This window comes from Oncorhynchus gorbuscha, unplaced genomic scaffold, assembly GCF_021184085.1.
Source record: "Oncorhynchus gorbuscha isolate QuinsamMale2020 ecotype Even-year unplaced genomic scaffold, OgorEven_v1.0 Un_scaffold_1578, whole genome shotgun sequence".
NCBI classification, from domain to species: domain Eukaryota; kingdom Metazoa; phylum Chordata; class Actinopteri; order Salmoniformes; family Salmonidae; genus Oncorhynchus; species Oncorhynchus gorbuscha.
The window spans coordinates 27,502-42,117 of NW_025746313.1; the positions used below are offsets into that span (position 1 = coordinate 27,502).

The 14,616-nt window shown below is 45.4% G+C and overlaps 1 protein-coding gene across 2 annotated transcripts; it reads left to right on the forward strand.

The window, feature by feature from the left end:
* Positions 1-422: 422 nt before the first annotated feature.
* On the forward strand, positions 423-14,497 carry LOC124023298 (jupiter microtubule associated homolog 1-like). 2 transcript variants are annotated; one of them, XM_046337802.1, is made up of 5 exons: positions 423-632; positions 2,971-3,110; positions 6,196-6,323; positions 6,555-6,582; positions 13,973-14,497. In XM_046337802.1, the coding sequence occupies exons 1-5, from the start codon at positions 577-579 to the stop codon at positions 14,107-14,109; spliced, it is 489 nt and encodes a 162-aa protein (XP_046193758.1). In that variant the 5' UTR covers positions 423-576; the 3' UTR covers positions 14,110-14,497. The 2 variants fall into 2 exon arrangements, with proteins under 2 accessions (XP_046193758.1, XP_046193759.1); XM_046337803.1 differs by having other exon boundaries at positions 13,976-14,497.
* The last annotated feature ends 119 nt before the right edge of the window (positions 14,498-14,616 follow it).

The following is a 14,616-nucleotide window of genomic DNA, read 5'->3' on the forward strand; positions in this document are numbered from 1 at the left end:
TTGGCACTGTCAGTGTAAAGAGTCACTCAAAATGGGGAAAGAGGATGTTAGGACAGTGTTACTATTGTATGAAGACAAGCCAAACAAGTACAGTAACTTGAGTAACATTGTGTCCATACTCATCATCATTGGATAACATATTGATACTGTAAAGATACTGACAGCATTTTTATCTAAATCAAGTACTAATAGAAGATACAGAATGGGAATGAAAAGGGTAGTAAAATAGCACTTAATATGATTTAAGGTGACTTTTTGAGACAATTGCTTCGCACAGGGGGGAGAATGTTGCCTTTCAAAGAAAAACGATTGACGTCGACTGGTGGTATGTGCCACCAACCAGAAAGAGGGTCGGTAAGGGTCCGTCCAACCAGAGCGAGTGGAACTGAGGTGGGCTGGGACTTATGGGCTGGGATAACTTGTCGCTGCGCTCTTCCTTCTGGTCTCTCGGGCGCTCAGTCGGGTGGAGTCAGTATTTCAGTTTCTGTGTATCCTGCGGAGGATTTAGAAAATCACATTTTTGTAGTTTACCGTGTTACATATCGAAATACGAAAGTAGTGAATTAGACAGTCGACATGACGACGACAAAAACATTTCAAGGGATGGATCCCGGTGCGAAAAGCAGTTCCAGGTAAAAATGAAATCCGAAACATCTTCATGGACAAACAAAAGAAAATGGGATCCACTTACCAGCCAGTATTGGAAGCTAACCGTCCAGTTGTTGGGCGGGGATTTTTCCTGATTTAGCTAAATTGTATTAATGGCACAATTTGTCTTTGTAATTAGCTGATATGATGGAGTGAAGAGGGCATTTGGGCTAGTAGCGGCATCAGCGACCTGGTTACTACTGCTAGCGATTCCATCTACCACACCAGAGGCCCGTGGCGTTACTGGAAGTTGGGATTTAGCTTTGAAAATGAGCTGTTTAGTGTAAATGACTCGGCATCAGGACACATTTAAACAGAATGGACAATTTGAGGACAACTTCGCTAATCACATAGCTATCTATAGTAGTTGTCTGTCTGGACTGCAACTTGTTTTGTTAACTTCGCTAGCTAGTGACTGGTATGGATTGCTAGCTCACATTCTGGCTAGCAGCAAGCTCAGCTGTCGCTTAACACTTTTATTTGCAGAAACAAGCACTTGCTCTTCGTTTGCAAGCTCCAAACCCTATAGTCTGTAGGCCTCTGGTGCCCCCAAACTGGGTACTTGTTAGTTAGGTAGCTAGATTTGCCTACATGCCAAGTTTAGCTCCTTTTATGGATGTTTCTAAGAATACGGCTGACTCAAACAATTTATTAGGAGTTGATTAACTCCTTTAAAAATATGTATTGTCTACGTTTTGAGGACTTATTTGAGGCCAAGGGTCTGCACGCAATCAACTTTGTTTCACTGCCAGAAAAAACTGATGCACCGCGTGTATTCATGCTGTAGTATGGGACCTCCTGACTTTGCGGCGGCTGGATGTCATGGGGGAGGAAAATAGTCTGTTTTATCAACCCGTGTTGCGTTTCGGGCAGGCCGGACAATAGGCTATTTCGTTGTTAACCCAAAACGTGAGCTGTAACGCCGTTTTGGGCTGGATAGTTTTGCTACAAGTAGACCAACGGTGAAATCATAACCATTCTTTCCGGTATTTGTATTCCAGATAGCTACGTTGTCGACTAATTGGTGGCTAATGCGGGTTTTACTTGGGTGGGGGGCTTAGCTAAGCCTGCAAATCTTTGCTCGGTTCATCTTTGCTTTAGCCATCTTGGTCGGCCCTACTGCTGACCAGTCTAGAAATGCAGGCTTTCCCGACAGCAATCCAACTTTGGCAGCCTTTGGTAATAGCAGATAAGGTCATCAAAGGCTTTCAATATATGGGACAGCATCAGGCTCGCTATCTTTATAATCAATCTAACGTTACTGTTGAACAACTTGTCGAGTTGTCCCACTTTTCTAACCACAGTGCCTCTCACAGGAAATATTTGCCGTTTCATTGTTGGGTGGGGTCTCAAATAGCCTTTTCTCTTTTCAGCCTAGTGGAAAGCATGAGCTCATCTTAGCTATCACACAGGGTTAACAAGTCTGCTTTGGACATTACATGAACTAATCGTGGCATACATACAGCACCAGCAATAACCAAATCCAGTTCTTTCATCTCGCCACTGTCTTGTTTTTTTTTACCCCATGGTGGGAGGAAAGTTGAATTTTGTATCCCGTCTGCCTTTGGACAGCTGCCTGGTGTCAGCTGGTGCATTCAGCAGTCTGGAGCTGAATAGAGGGGAGGAGGGGTCGGGGAATGGCTCTGCAAACGCATCAATTCCTCCACCCGACTGTCCTTAGTCAAGGGGGAAAAAGGCTTTCCTTCTCATTCTTGTGACCCTTCTGTTTGCTAGGAGGAAAGAATGTCGGTTTGGAAGTGGGCTTTGTGGGCTGTGGTTATCCTCTCTTGCCCTTTTGCTATTCAGATCACATATTAAGTCTATCTGATGTTTTCTTTTACCTTGACAAATGGTCCATGTGCTTAAGGGCAGGCCATGTCCAGCCATGATCTAGCTTAGATTTCTCCAATCAAATGTTGGAACGGCTATGGAATGATAGCCATCCCATGTGTAACTGCTGCGGAATTTCTGCCGAGCTCAAATCAGCGACTGTCTAGCCTGGCAGATTGCAGGCGCGTGGAGTCAGCTGTAGTCAGGAGAGATTGTGAGTATCCCTCGGTCTGACAGCTGAGGCTTAGGGGAGTGGACCTTACTGTGAATGGAGAGAAAGAGGGGACTGGAGCAATTAGGTGTCTGTGTGGCCTCAGAGCAATATGTTTGTATTTGTCGTGTAATGATTTCAGCAGTGCTGCCGCTGATCACTAGTGTGTGACGTGGTCTTTGTGTATTTAGCATGTCCTGGGAGAGGGGGTGTCAGTTCAATAGTGTGTGTGTGGCAGTCAGTCAGATGACAGTCCTGACCCTCCTTTTGTTGTCCTGCAGGGTGCTGCGGCCGCCGGGCGGGGCCTCCAACATATCATTCGGCACAGACGAAACCCCCCCTGTACGCAAGAACAAAATGGGCTCCAACATTTTCCTAGAGCCCGACGATCCCCACGCCCATCGGAGGAGCAACCCACCCGGTACTTCCTAGCTACTCACATTGGTTCAGAACCAGTGTACACACACATCCAACAAACATCCACTGGGTCAGGGTACAAAAATGTGGCATGGCAAAAGAATACCCACACACATTGAGTGCTTGAACAATGGGCCCAAAATGGGAATCATGCTGACAAAGACCCTTTGGGATAAAACTATGTGGGCATTCATTCAATCAGTGTCCAGACTCCAGTCAATCACGTTGGATAATGTGCATAGTACTGTTTTTCCACCTGACCTACATAGACTGACTTGTAGTACAGCAGGGCCTTGATGGGGGAGCCACCTCTCTGTCAGGCTGGATCTGGCTGACCCTCCCTGGCTCTAGTAGTGTACACCTACACATGTAAAAGAAGGGTGTGGTAGGAACTGATCTCACATGTTTTAACAATCGCATCTCCTCTATGTAGAAATCTATTTACTGTTGTAGTGGTGTATCTGTGCCCACGTATGAAGGGTGGAGAATGTGGTGTGCATGTGTGTGTTAACTGTAACCTCTGACCTTCGGAGCCAACAGCTGCATGCAGTGTTCACACTCTGCCTTCCTGCTATTCCACATTGTCTCAGGCTAGGTTCAAGTTCAGTTCAGACAAACGACCGGTGTCATGGTATGCACATTTCAATGGATACACCTGGATTATTTGGTTTTGTTGGCTTCAGTGCCGTCTCGTCTGGAATTTGATTACTTGGTCTATGCTAGCCTATATTTAATTAAGATTGCATTAGTCGATATATTTCCATGAATATACATGGATTTTCTGGTGTGTTTAGGTCGGGATATTCTTGGATTGCATGCACTGTTTTCTCTGTTAGTAGGCTATAGGATGTCGTCTTAGGCTGCTGTTTGCCTAATGAAATCACAATCTGGAAATGTAGCCAAAGAGATTTCTCTAGGCTCTGTGAATGTAGAAGATAGCCAAAAATGTATCGTTGTTTCTTTGGTCTTCAACTTCAAGGATAGTCACGGGAGGTCACTAACCTTGAGGTTAGAATGCATGACCATGCATGAATATATACTTAAAGGAGTAGTTCACTATTTTACAACTTTGTTAGATGGTTCCTCACCCTGAATGTTGTCTGGGCCAAGACAAAAACATTAATCTGTTGTTCAGTTTTCTTTAAACAGCCACTACAAACTTCAGCTAACCTCAGCCACTGCAAAATGTCAAAATCACCTGAATTAAATTCAAATCAACTCCATATTTTCATATTTTGTTTGTTACCTAAAGGTGATTTGGCCTTTAAAAAAATAGAATTATAGAAACGTGCTCGCATGCCCCCATCACTTCCATTGCTTGTGTCTGTCTAAAGAACTGAACCATGAATTAGTTTCTCCTGGCTCATAGACTACTTTCAGTGAGGAACCATCTATTGTCAAGTTGTAAAATGGTGAACTAGTCCTCAACATGTATGATCATACTTACTTTACACAACCATAATGACATATTTGGTTGTGAAGTTCCACCCACTTGGTGTAGTAGAATATATGCTGCGATGTAGCATTGTGGTATTTAAATTCAGCCGTTGGCCTCTGCTTACATTGCTTTTGCCATAACCTTTTCTGGTGTTGCCCGGTTAAACTCACCACGGCCTTGAGATGATCCTTAGTGGGTTTTATTCAAGGGCCCACACAAGCCATTCTGCAGTCAGAGCAGTACCGTAGGCCATCATTGTAAATAAGAATTTGTTCTTAACTGACTTGCCTAGTTAAATAAATGTACTGAGCTTCATAACAAGCCACTGGACCAGTGTGACTTATCTCTGCCTGTTTATCTTTTAGCCTCAGAAATTGGAACTGTGACGCACATATTGGAATTACACTCCATAAAAAATAATCCAGGTGAAGATTTGGTCATGAAGTACCTCCTACATAATGGCCAACAATCCAGTTGTTTCAGCTTAACATTGTACAGCTTGATGTAGGTCTATATCAATCTCAATATTTAATTGAAATGTAATGGCACTATAGTCAATTAAGCATCACTTATTGGCCATGTCCACGGTTTATGTCCCATTACCAAGGCGAATGTAAAAGCAGTAAAGCAGTCATTCAGCAGGGCCTGATAAACAGATGCAGAGCCATAATAAAGGAAACCTTGTTGAGTCACTGTGCCATTACTTCACAATGCTTTCTCCTCTCACTTCATTAACAAGCAGTGATATATTGACCAAGAATCATCCCTTTGTCTGGCTTTGTTCCTTCTAGTCATAGATGTCAGGTAGACCAATCTGTTGACTTCCCATTGTTTCTGCTCTACAGTTGTTGCTCAGTGGGAGTTTGTATGGGACTGTAGCCTAGTTTAAATGTTGGCCAAAATGCCCTTTCGCTGAGTGGAGTATGTGGGTTAGCCTATGAGTTTTGGCTCAGCATTTGTCTGGATTAGCCTACATCCACTGGCTGCTTTGCTGCTTGGTCTGTTGGTATCTGTCTGAGACTGATAGGTAGGCCATCGGATTTGTTTGCATTAGTGGTTTTCTGCATTTTCTCATATCATCTTGGCAAATAGTTCCTAGCAGTATTATGCTCAGTAAAAACATTGCCATACTACATGTTAGTCACTCAGTTCCACTAAAACAGGAATGCACCACAAATCAAGAGGGTAAAGCAAACTGTTACCAGCCTTCCATACCAGTCTTTAATCCATTTAGACCCATTCAACCAAATTGTAAAATCCGGCCAGTGAATACGTTTGTTTTGATTAATGAAATATAAAGTGGAAACAAACCGTAAAGAAACTGTCATGTTTTTATTAGCACTTCTAGCATTGACACTCCATTAACTATCATTAGGCCTAACACTAGTCCCTATCACTGACCTAAACCCTTCTCTAAGAGAGCTACTGTGTATGCAGGCTATTACTCCAACCCTGTTGTTACTCACCCGAGTCAGTTCATCAAGGTCCTGGTCAGCAGCTAATTAGTAGAATCAGGTGTGCTGGAAAACCTACAGGAGGTAGTTCTCCCGGAGGAGGTCTGCTTTACAGAACTCTAGTAGTGAGGTCATCTGCTCTGACTCATTTGTGAAGTCTGAGTCATCACTTATTAACTAGGTGTTTCTCTCCGTAGGCGGGACGGCCAAGGGTACTCTGTGCGGAGAACCATCCGCCCCCCTTAGACGGTGCCAGCAGCCGCTCCTCTTCCCCAAAAACAATGAGACAGACGAGGTCATCACCTCCATCAACGTTCCTTTAGGGGTAAGGGTGAGGGGTCACTGTCATGTCGGCCATAGTTTTATTCATAGATGTAATGTGTGTGTTTTCCACTGGTAAGACACTTGACTTGGTTTCTACAAGTCTGCTGTCATGGATGGTTTTCAGTGATTCTCAGTCCTGTGTTTTTGAACTGACTTAAATGCCGTTGATGTAATAAAATGACTCAGCCAAAATAAAGTAAAATGCTGACTGTTATTATTCTCCATCTGACAGGTTGAGGAGTGCCAGCAGGCAAGCAATGGTAAGTATCTCTGGTTCCATTTCGAATGGCAGTATTTTAATATATGGTATTTATGTACAGTACCAGTCAAACGTTTGGACACCTACTCATTCAAGGGTTTTTCTTTATTTGTACTATTTTCTACATTGTAGAATAATAGGGAACACATCAAAACTGTGAAATAACACATATGGAATCATGTAGTAACCAAAAATGTGTTAAACAAATCAAAAAATATTTAATATTTGAGATTCTTCAAAGTAGCCACTCTTTGCCTTGACAGCTTTGCACACTCTTGGCATTCTCTCAACCAGCTTCATGAGGTAGTCACCTGGAATGCATTTCAATTAACAGGTGTATCTTTCTAAAAGTTATTTTGTGGAATTTCTTTCCTTAATGTGTTTGAGCCAATCAGTTGTGTTGTGACAATGTAGGGGTGGTATACAGAAGATGGCCCTATTTGTCCATATTATGACAAGAACAGCTCAAATAAGCAAAGAGAAATGACAGTTCATTACTTTGACTGACCTTCATGTGTTAATCTGGAAAATTACCCCCCCCTTCAAGATTTAGATGCACTATTGTAAAGTGACTGTTCCACTGGATGTCATAAGGTGAATGCACCAATTTGTAAGTCGCTCTGGATAAGAGCGTCTGCTAAATGACTTAAATGTTAAATGTTAATTAAGAGCTTTTAAAGTTTATTCAAGTGCAGTCGCAAAAACAATGAAGTGCTATGATGAAACTGTCTCATGAGAACCGCCACAGGAAAGGAAGGCCCAGAGTTACCTCTGCTGCAGAGGATAAGTTCATAAGAGTTACCAGCCTCAGAAAATGCAGCCGGAATAAATGCTTCGGAGTTCGAGTAACAGACACAGACTGCGTGAATAAGGCCCTCATGGTCGAATTGTTGACGGCAAGCTCAGTCCGAGGATGCTGTGACACACCATCCCAGACCATGACTGACTCTCCACCTCCAAATTGATCCCGCTCCAGAGTACAGGCTTCGGTGTTGTGCTCATTCCTTCGACGATAAATGCAAATCCGACCATCACCCCTGGTGAGACAAAACCGCAGCTCGTCAGTGAAGAGCGCTTTTTGCCAGTCCTGTCTGGTCCAGCAATGGTGGGTTTGTACCCATAGGTGACATTGTTGCCGGTGATGTCTGGTGAGGACCTGCCTTACTGCAGGCCTACAAGCGCTCAGTACAGCCTCTCTCAGCCTATTGCGGACAGTCTGAGCACTGATAGAGGGATTGTGCGTTCCTGGTTTAACTTGGGCAGTTGTTGTTGCCATCCTGTACCTGTCCTGCAAGTGTGATTTTCAGATTTACCGATCCTGTGCAGGTGTTGTCACACGTGGTCTGCCACTGTGTGGACGGTCAGCTGTCCGTCCGTCTCCCTGTAGCGCTGTCTTAGGCGTCACAGTACGAACATTGCAATTTATTGCCCTGGCCACATCTGCAGGCCACATGCCTCCTTGAAGCATGCCTACGGCACTATCACGCAGATGAGCAGTGACCCTGGCCATCTTTCTTTTGGTGTTTTTCCAGGATCAGTAGAAAGGCCTCTTTAGTGTCCTAAGCTTTCATAACTGTGACCTTAATTTTCTTCCGTCTGTAAGCTGTTAGTGTTTTAACAAACGTTCCACAGGTGCATGTTCATGAATTGTTAATGGTTAATTGAACAAGCATGTGTAACCCTTTACACTTAAGATCTGTGAAGTTATTTGGATTTTTGTGAATTATTTTTGAAAGACAGGGTCCTGAAAAATATACTTTTTAACTACATGATTTCATATGCCATTTAATAGTTTGTCTTTACCATTACTATTTACTATAGTGAAAATAAAGGAACCCCCTTGAATAAGTAGGTGTGTTCAAACCTTTGACTGCTACTAAAATAATTTAGTTTCCAATGATGAATCTCATTGAAGTCTTTTGAAGAGACACCACTTAAAAGAAGTCCCTACCAGACTGGAAGGGAAGATTCCACATTCCTCATTCTCTCAGCTGTCTGTAAACAGCAGTGCATGACTCCCATTAGTTACGAATGGCCACAATGAATAGCATCATGGTCGACCATGGCAGCTCTGATAATTCCAGCCTTTTTTAAACTGCGTAATTTCTCCTTTTGTTTTCAACAATGACATTTGTCATACCTGGGAAGTTTGTCCTGACCTTGTTGATCTAACCAGGAGAAACTCTGGTGTCCCAGTTATACAACACATGACTCAAAGAGTGCTTTTATTAAGGCTTTTTATTTGTAGGGAACACCTTGTAGTCAACTCATTCAGATTCTCTTTGATCCAGTTCGGCCCTTTCATAATGTCTGTGGTCAGTCATCTGTTCTGTAATGATAGAATGCTGTTCCTATGACGAGCAAGGCTATTTATTAACTTCCAGGTGCTGCAAACATTAGTGATAATGTGTTCTTGGATAATGGAGGGTTAAGGCATTCCACTGTTATGGTCTTGTCTAAGCACTGTAGACTGGGGCTTGAAGTGGTACTGGACTGGCAGTGGACCCTGGGAGGATCTTGTCTGGTCCCTCCAAGTGTTTGACTGACAGATGTTGCCTCATGGAGGATTGTTGAGTTCAATTTATTGCATCTGCTTTGATTTGAGGTATGCTAGTACATTTATGCACATTTTACCGAAACCAACACATTTTTCTGAATCTATCCCCTGCTATTGTTCATCTATCATTTGGAAAGTGGTAGCAGGACCCATCAGGTTGTCCTTGCTACTGTTATCAGATATCCTGTCAATTCAAGGTTTGGATGATATTTACACTGAACATAAATATAAATGCAACATGTCAACTGTTTGTTGAAATATAAAATCCCAGAAGTGTTCCATATGAAATATCTTACTTCTCTCATTGTGAACAAATTGGTTTACATCCCTTATTGTGAGCATTTCTCCTTTGATGAGAACCCATCCACCTGACAGGTGTAGCATATCAAGAAGCTGATTTAAACAGCATGCTCATTACACAGGTGCACCTTGTGCGGGGGACAGTAAAAGGCCAGTTTTGTCACTATGCCTCAGATGTCTCAAGTTGAGGCAGTTTGCAATTGGCATGCTGACTGCAGGAATTTCCACTAGAGCTGTAGCCAGATCATTTAATGGTAATTTCTATACCATAAGCCACCTCCAATGTTTTAGGGAATGTGGCAGTATGTCCAACCTCTGAGCATGTGTATGGTGTCTTGTGGGCAAGTGGTTTGCTATATGTCAAGGTTGTGAACAATGTGCCCCATTTGTGGCGTCGAGGTTGTTATAGGCAGATAAGCTAAGGACAACGAACACAATTGCATTTTACTGATGGTAATTGTAATGCTTCGATGGTACGATCCCAAGGCCCATTTCTTTTGAAGGTATCTGTGACCAACAGATGCATATCTGTATTCCCAGTTGTGAGATCCATAGATTAGGGCCTAAATAATAGATTTCAATTGACTGATTTTGGGTCATATGAAATTTAACTCAGTATATTCTTTACAATTATTTCATGCAGCATTTTATATTTTTGTTCAAGATATAGGTTTTTACATTTACATTACATTTAAGTCATTTAGCAGACGCTCTTATCCAGAGCGACTTACAAATTGGTGCATTCACCTTATGACATCCAGTGGGACAGTCACTTACAATAGTGCATCTAAAACTTAGGGGGGGGGGTGGGGTGAGAGGGATTACTTAACCTATCCTAGGTATTCCTTAAAGAGGTGGGGTTTCAGGTGTCTCCGGAAGGTGGTGATTGACTCCGCTGTCCTGGCGTCGTGAGGGAGTTTGTTCCACCATTGGGGGGGCCAGAGCAGCGAACAGTTTTGACTGGGCTGAGCGGGATCTGTACTTCCTCAGTGGTAGGGAGGCGAGCAGGCCAGAGGTGGATGAACGCAGTGCCCTTGTTTGGGTGTAGGGCCTGATCAGAGCCTGGAGGTACTGAGGTGCTGTTCCCCTCACAGCTCCGTAGGCAAGCACCATGGTCTTGTAGCGGATGCGAGCTTCAACTGGAAGCCAGTGGAGAGAACGGAGGAGCGGGGTGACGTGAGAGAACTTGGGAAGGTTGAACACCAGACGGGCTGCGGCGTTCTGGATGAGTTGAAGGGGTTTAATGGCACAGGCAGGGAGCCCAGCCAACAGCGAGTTGCAGTAATCCAGACGGGAGATGACAAGTGCCTGGATTAGGACCTGCGCCGCTTCCTGTGTGAGGCAGGGTCGTACTCTGCGGATGTTGTAGAGCATGAACCTACAGGAACGGGCCACCGCCTTGATGTTTGTTGAGAACGACAGGGTGTTGTCCAGGATCACGCCAAGGTTCTTGGCGCTCTGGGAGGAGGACACAATGGAGTTGTCAACCGTGATGGCGAGATCATGGAACGGGCAGTCCTTCCCCGGGAGGAAGAGCAGCTCCGTCTTGCCGAGGTTCAGCTTGAGGTGGTGATCCGTCATCCACACTGATATGTCTGCCAGACATGCAGAGATGCGATTCGCCACCTGGTCATCAGAAGGGGGAAAGGAGAAGATTAATTGTGTGTCGTCTGCATAGCAATGATAAGAGAGACCATGTGAGGTTATGACAGAGCCAAGTGACTTGGTGTATAGCGAGAATAGGAGAGGGCCAAGAACAGAGCCCTGGGGGACACCAGTGGTGAGAGCGCGTGGTGAGGAGACAGATTCTCGCCACGCCACCTGGTAGGAGCGACCTGTCAGGTAGGACGCAATCCAAGCGTGGGCCGCGCCGGAGATGCCCAACTCGGAGAGGGTGGAGAGGAGGATCTGATGGTTCACAGTATCGAAGGCAGCCGATAGATCTAGAAGGATGAGAGCAGAGGAGAGAGAGTTAGCTTTAGCAGTGCGGAGCGCCTCCGTGATACAGAGGAGAGCAGTCTCAGTTGAATGACTAGTCTTGAAACCTGACTGATTTGGATCAAGAAGGTCATTCAGAGAGAGATAGCGGGAGAGCTGGCCAAGGACGGCACGTTCAAGAGTTTTGGAGAGAAAAGAAAGAAGGGATACTGGTCTGTAATTGTTGACATCGGAGGGATCGAGTGTAGGTTTTTTCAGAAGGGGTGCAACTCTCGCTCTCTTGAAGACTGAAGGGACGTAGCCAACGGTCAGGGATGAGTTGATGAGCGAGGTGAGGTAAGGGAGAAGGTCTCCGGAAATGGTCTGGAGAAGAGAGGAGGGGATAGGGTCAAGCGGGCAGGTTGTTGGGCGGCCGGCCGTCACAAGACGAGAGATTTCATCTGGAGAGAGAGGGGAGAAAGAGGTCAGAGCACAGGGTAGGGCTGTGTGAGCAGAACCAGCGGTGTCGTTTGACTTAGCAAACGAGGATCGGATGTCGTCGACCTTCTTTTCAAAATGGTTGACGAAGTCATCTGCAGAGAGGGAGGAGGGGGGGAGGGGGCGGAGGATTCAGGAGGGAGGAGAAGGTGGCAAAGAGCTTCCTAGGGTTAGAGGCAGATGCTTGGAATTTAGCGTGGTAGAAAGTGGCTTTAGCAGCAGAGACAGAGGAGGAAAATGTAGAGAGGAGGGAGTGAAAGGATGCCAGGTCCGCAGGGAGGCGAGTTTTCCTCCATTTCCGCTCGGCTGCCCGGAGCCCTGTTCTGTGAGCTCGCAATGAGTCATCGAGCCACGGAGCGGGAGGGAGGACCGAGCCGGCCTGGAGGATAGGGGACATAGAGAGTCAAGGGATGCAGAGAGGGAGGAGAGGAGGGTTGAGGAGGCAGAATCAGGAGATAGGTGGGAGAAGGTTTGAGCGGAGGGAAGAGATGATAGGATGGAAGAGGAGAGAGTAGCGGGGGAGAGAGAGCGAAGGTTGGGACGGCGCGATACCATCCGAGTAGGGGCAGTGTGGGAGGTGTTGGATGAGAGCGAGAGGGAAAAGGATACAAGGCAGTGGTCGGAGACTTGGAGGGGATTTGCAATGAGGTTAGTGGAAGAACAGCATCTAGTAAAGATGAGGTCGAGCGTATTGCCTGCCTTGTGAGTAGGGGGAAGGTGAGAGGGTGAGGTCAAAAGAGGAGAGGAGTGGAAAGGAGGCAGAGAGGAAAGAGTCAAAGGTAGACGTGGGGAGGTTAAAGTCGCCCAGAACTGTGAGAGGTGAGCCGTCCTCAGGAAAGGAGCTTATCAAGGCATCAAGCTCATTGATGAACTCTCCGAGGGAACCTGGAGGGCGATAAATGATAAGGATGTTAAGCTTGAAAGGGCTAGTAACTGTGACAGCATGGAATTCAAAGGAGGCGATAGACAGATGGGTAAGGGGAGAAAGAGAGAATGACCACTTGGGAGAGATGAGGATCCCGGTGCCACCACCCCGCTGACCAGACGCTCTCGGGGTGTGCGAGAACACGTGGGCGGACGAAGAGAGAGCAGTAGGAGTAGCAGTGTTGTCTGTGGTGATCCATGTTTCCGTCAGTGCCAAGAAGTCGAGGGACTGGAGGGAGGCATAGGCTGAGATGAACTCTGCCTTGTTGACCGCAGATTGGCAGTTCCAGAGGCTACCGGAGACCTGGAACTCCACGTGGGTCGTGCGCGCTGGGACCACCAGAGTAGGGTGGCCGCGGCCACGCGGTGAGGAGCGTTTGTATGGTCTGTGCAGAGAGGAGAGAACAGGGATAAACAGACACATAGTTGACAGGCTACAGAAGAGGCTACGCTAATGCAAAGGAGATTGGAATGACAAGTGGACTACACGTCTCGAATGTTCAGAAAGTTAAGCTACGTAGCAAGAATCTTATTGACTAAAATGATTAAAATGATACAGTACTGCTGAAGTAGGCCAGCTGGCAGTGGGTGCGTTGTTGACACTACACTAATCAAGTCGTTCCGTTGAGTGTAATAGTTTCTGCAGTGTTGCTATTCGGGGGCTAGCTGGCTAGCTAGCAGTGTTGTTTACGTTACGTTGCGTTAAAAGAACGACAATAGATGGCTAGCGAACCTAGAAAATCGCTCTAGACTACACAATTATCTTTGATACAAAGACGGCTATGTAGCTAGCTAAGTAGCTAGCTACGATCAAACAAATCAAACCGTTGTACTGTAATGAAATGAAGTGAAAATGTGATACAACCTGTGAATGCGACCGGGTAGTTGAGTTCTATACAGAAGACGTTGGCTAGCGTTTGTAGTGAATAAGTGCTGTGCCTCCATTCTAGCATGGCTAGCATGGCAAGATCATAGGCTGTGTTTACACAGGCAGCCCAATACTGATTTTATTCATTTTTTTTATTACCACAATTGTCCTTCTTGAGCAATCAGAATCGCTCTCTTGCCAATAATTGGGCCAAAGATCAGTTCGGTTGCCTGTGTGAACGCAACCTAAGTCATATCAGATCTCTGATCAGTGGGCCAGGTAGTGATGACCCTGATAGTGTCGTCTCCTCTGTGTTGTGTGGTAAAGTAGACTGCCCCGAGGAACCTGAAGAGAAGGAGGAGGCACCACAGCCCTCTGCCCCCTCGGGAGCTGCCGCCAACGCAGCCGCCCCCTCCGGCCGAAGAAACCCCCCAGGGGGCATGTCCAGCCTCATCCTGGGTTGAGGTCTGGTTTTGTTGGAACGTTTTTATTTTTGAAAGAATTGCCCCCATTTCCCCCTTCCCCACCTCAGTCCCACTGTTCTTCCCCACTGTCTAATACAATCCACCACGTCCCCTCTGAGCCATGGAATTTGCCCCCCTACCTGCCAACCCCCTCATGTTTTTACTTTTTTTCTAATTAAAGAGAACCGTTGACAGAAGCACTTTATGTATCTCTTTTTCCCCTCCCCCCATGTCAGTCCATTCTGTAGTGTGCCTATATTGCGCCTGATGGAAAAGGCATGTTTTTGCTTGTCTCATTCTCACCCTGTTGTAAATGGTAAAGAAAAGTATTCAAAAAAGATTTGATGCGTGAATTTCTAAATACAATAAAGATTGATATGAATTTGTTCATTTTGCTCCTGGTTTAATTTTTATCGGAGGAAAGATGTATTTTGTGGCTCTCAAATGTTTTTAGTTATGCATGTTATACCACACGGATAATTTACTGTAAGCCAACTATTTGAAGCC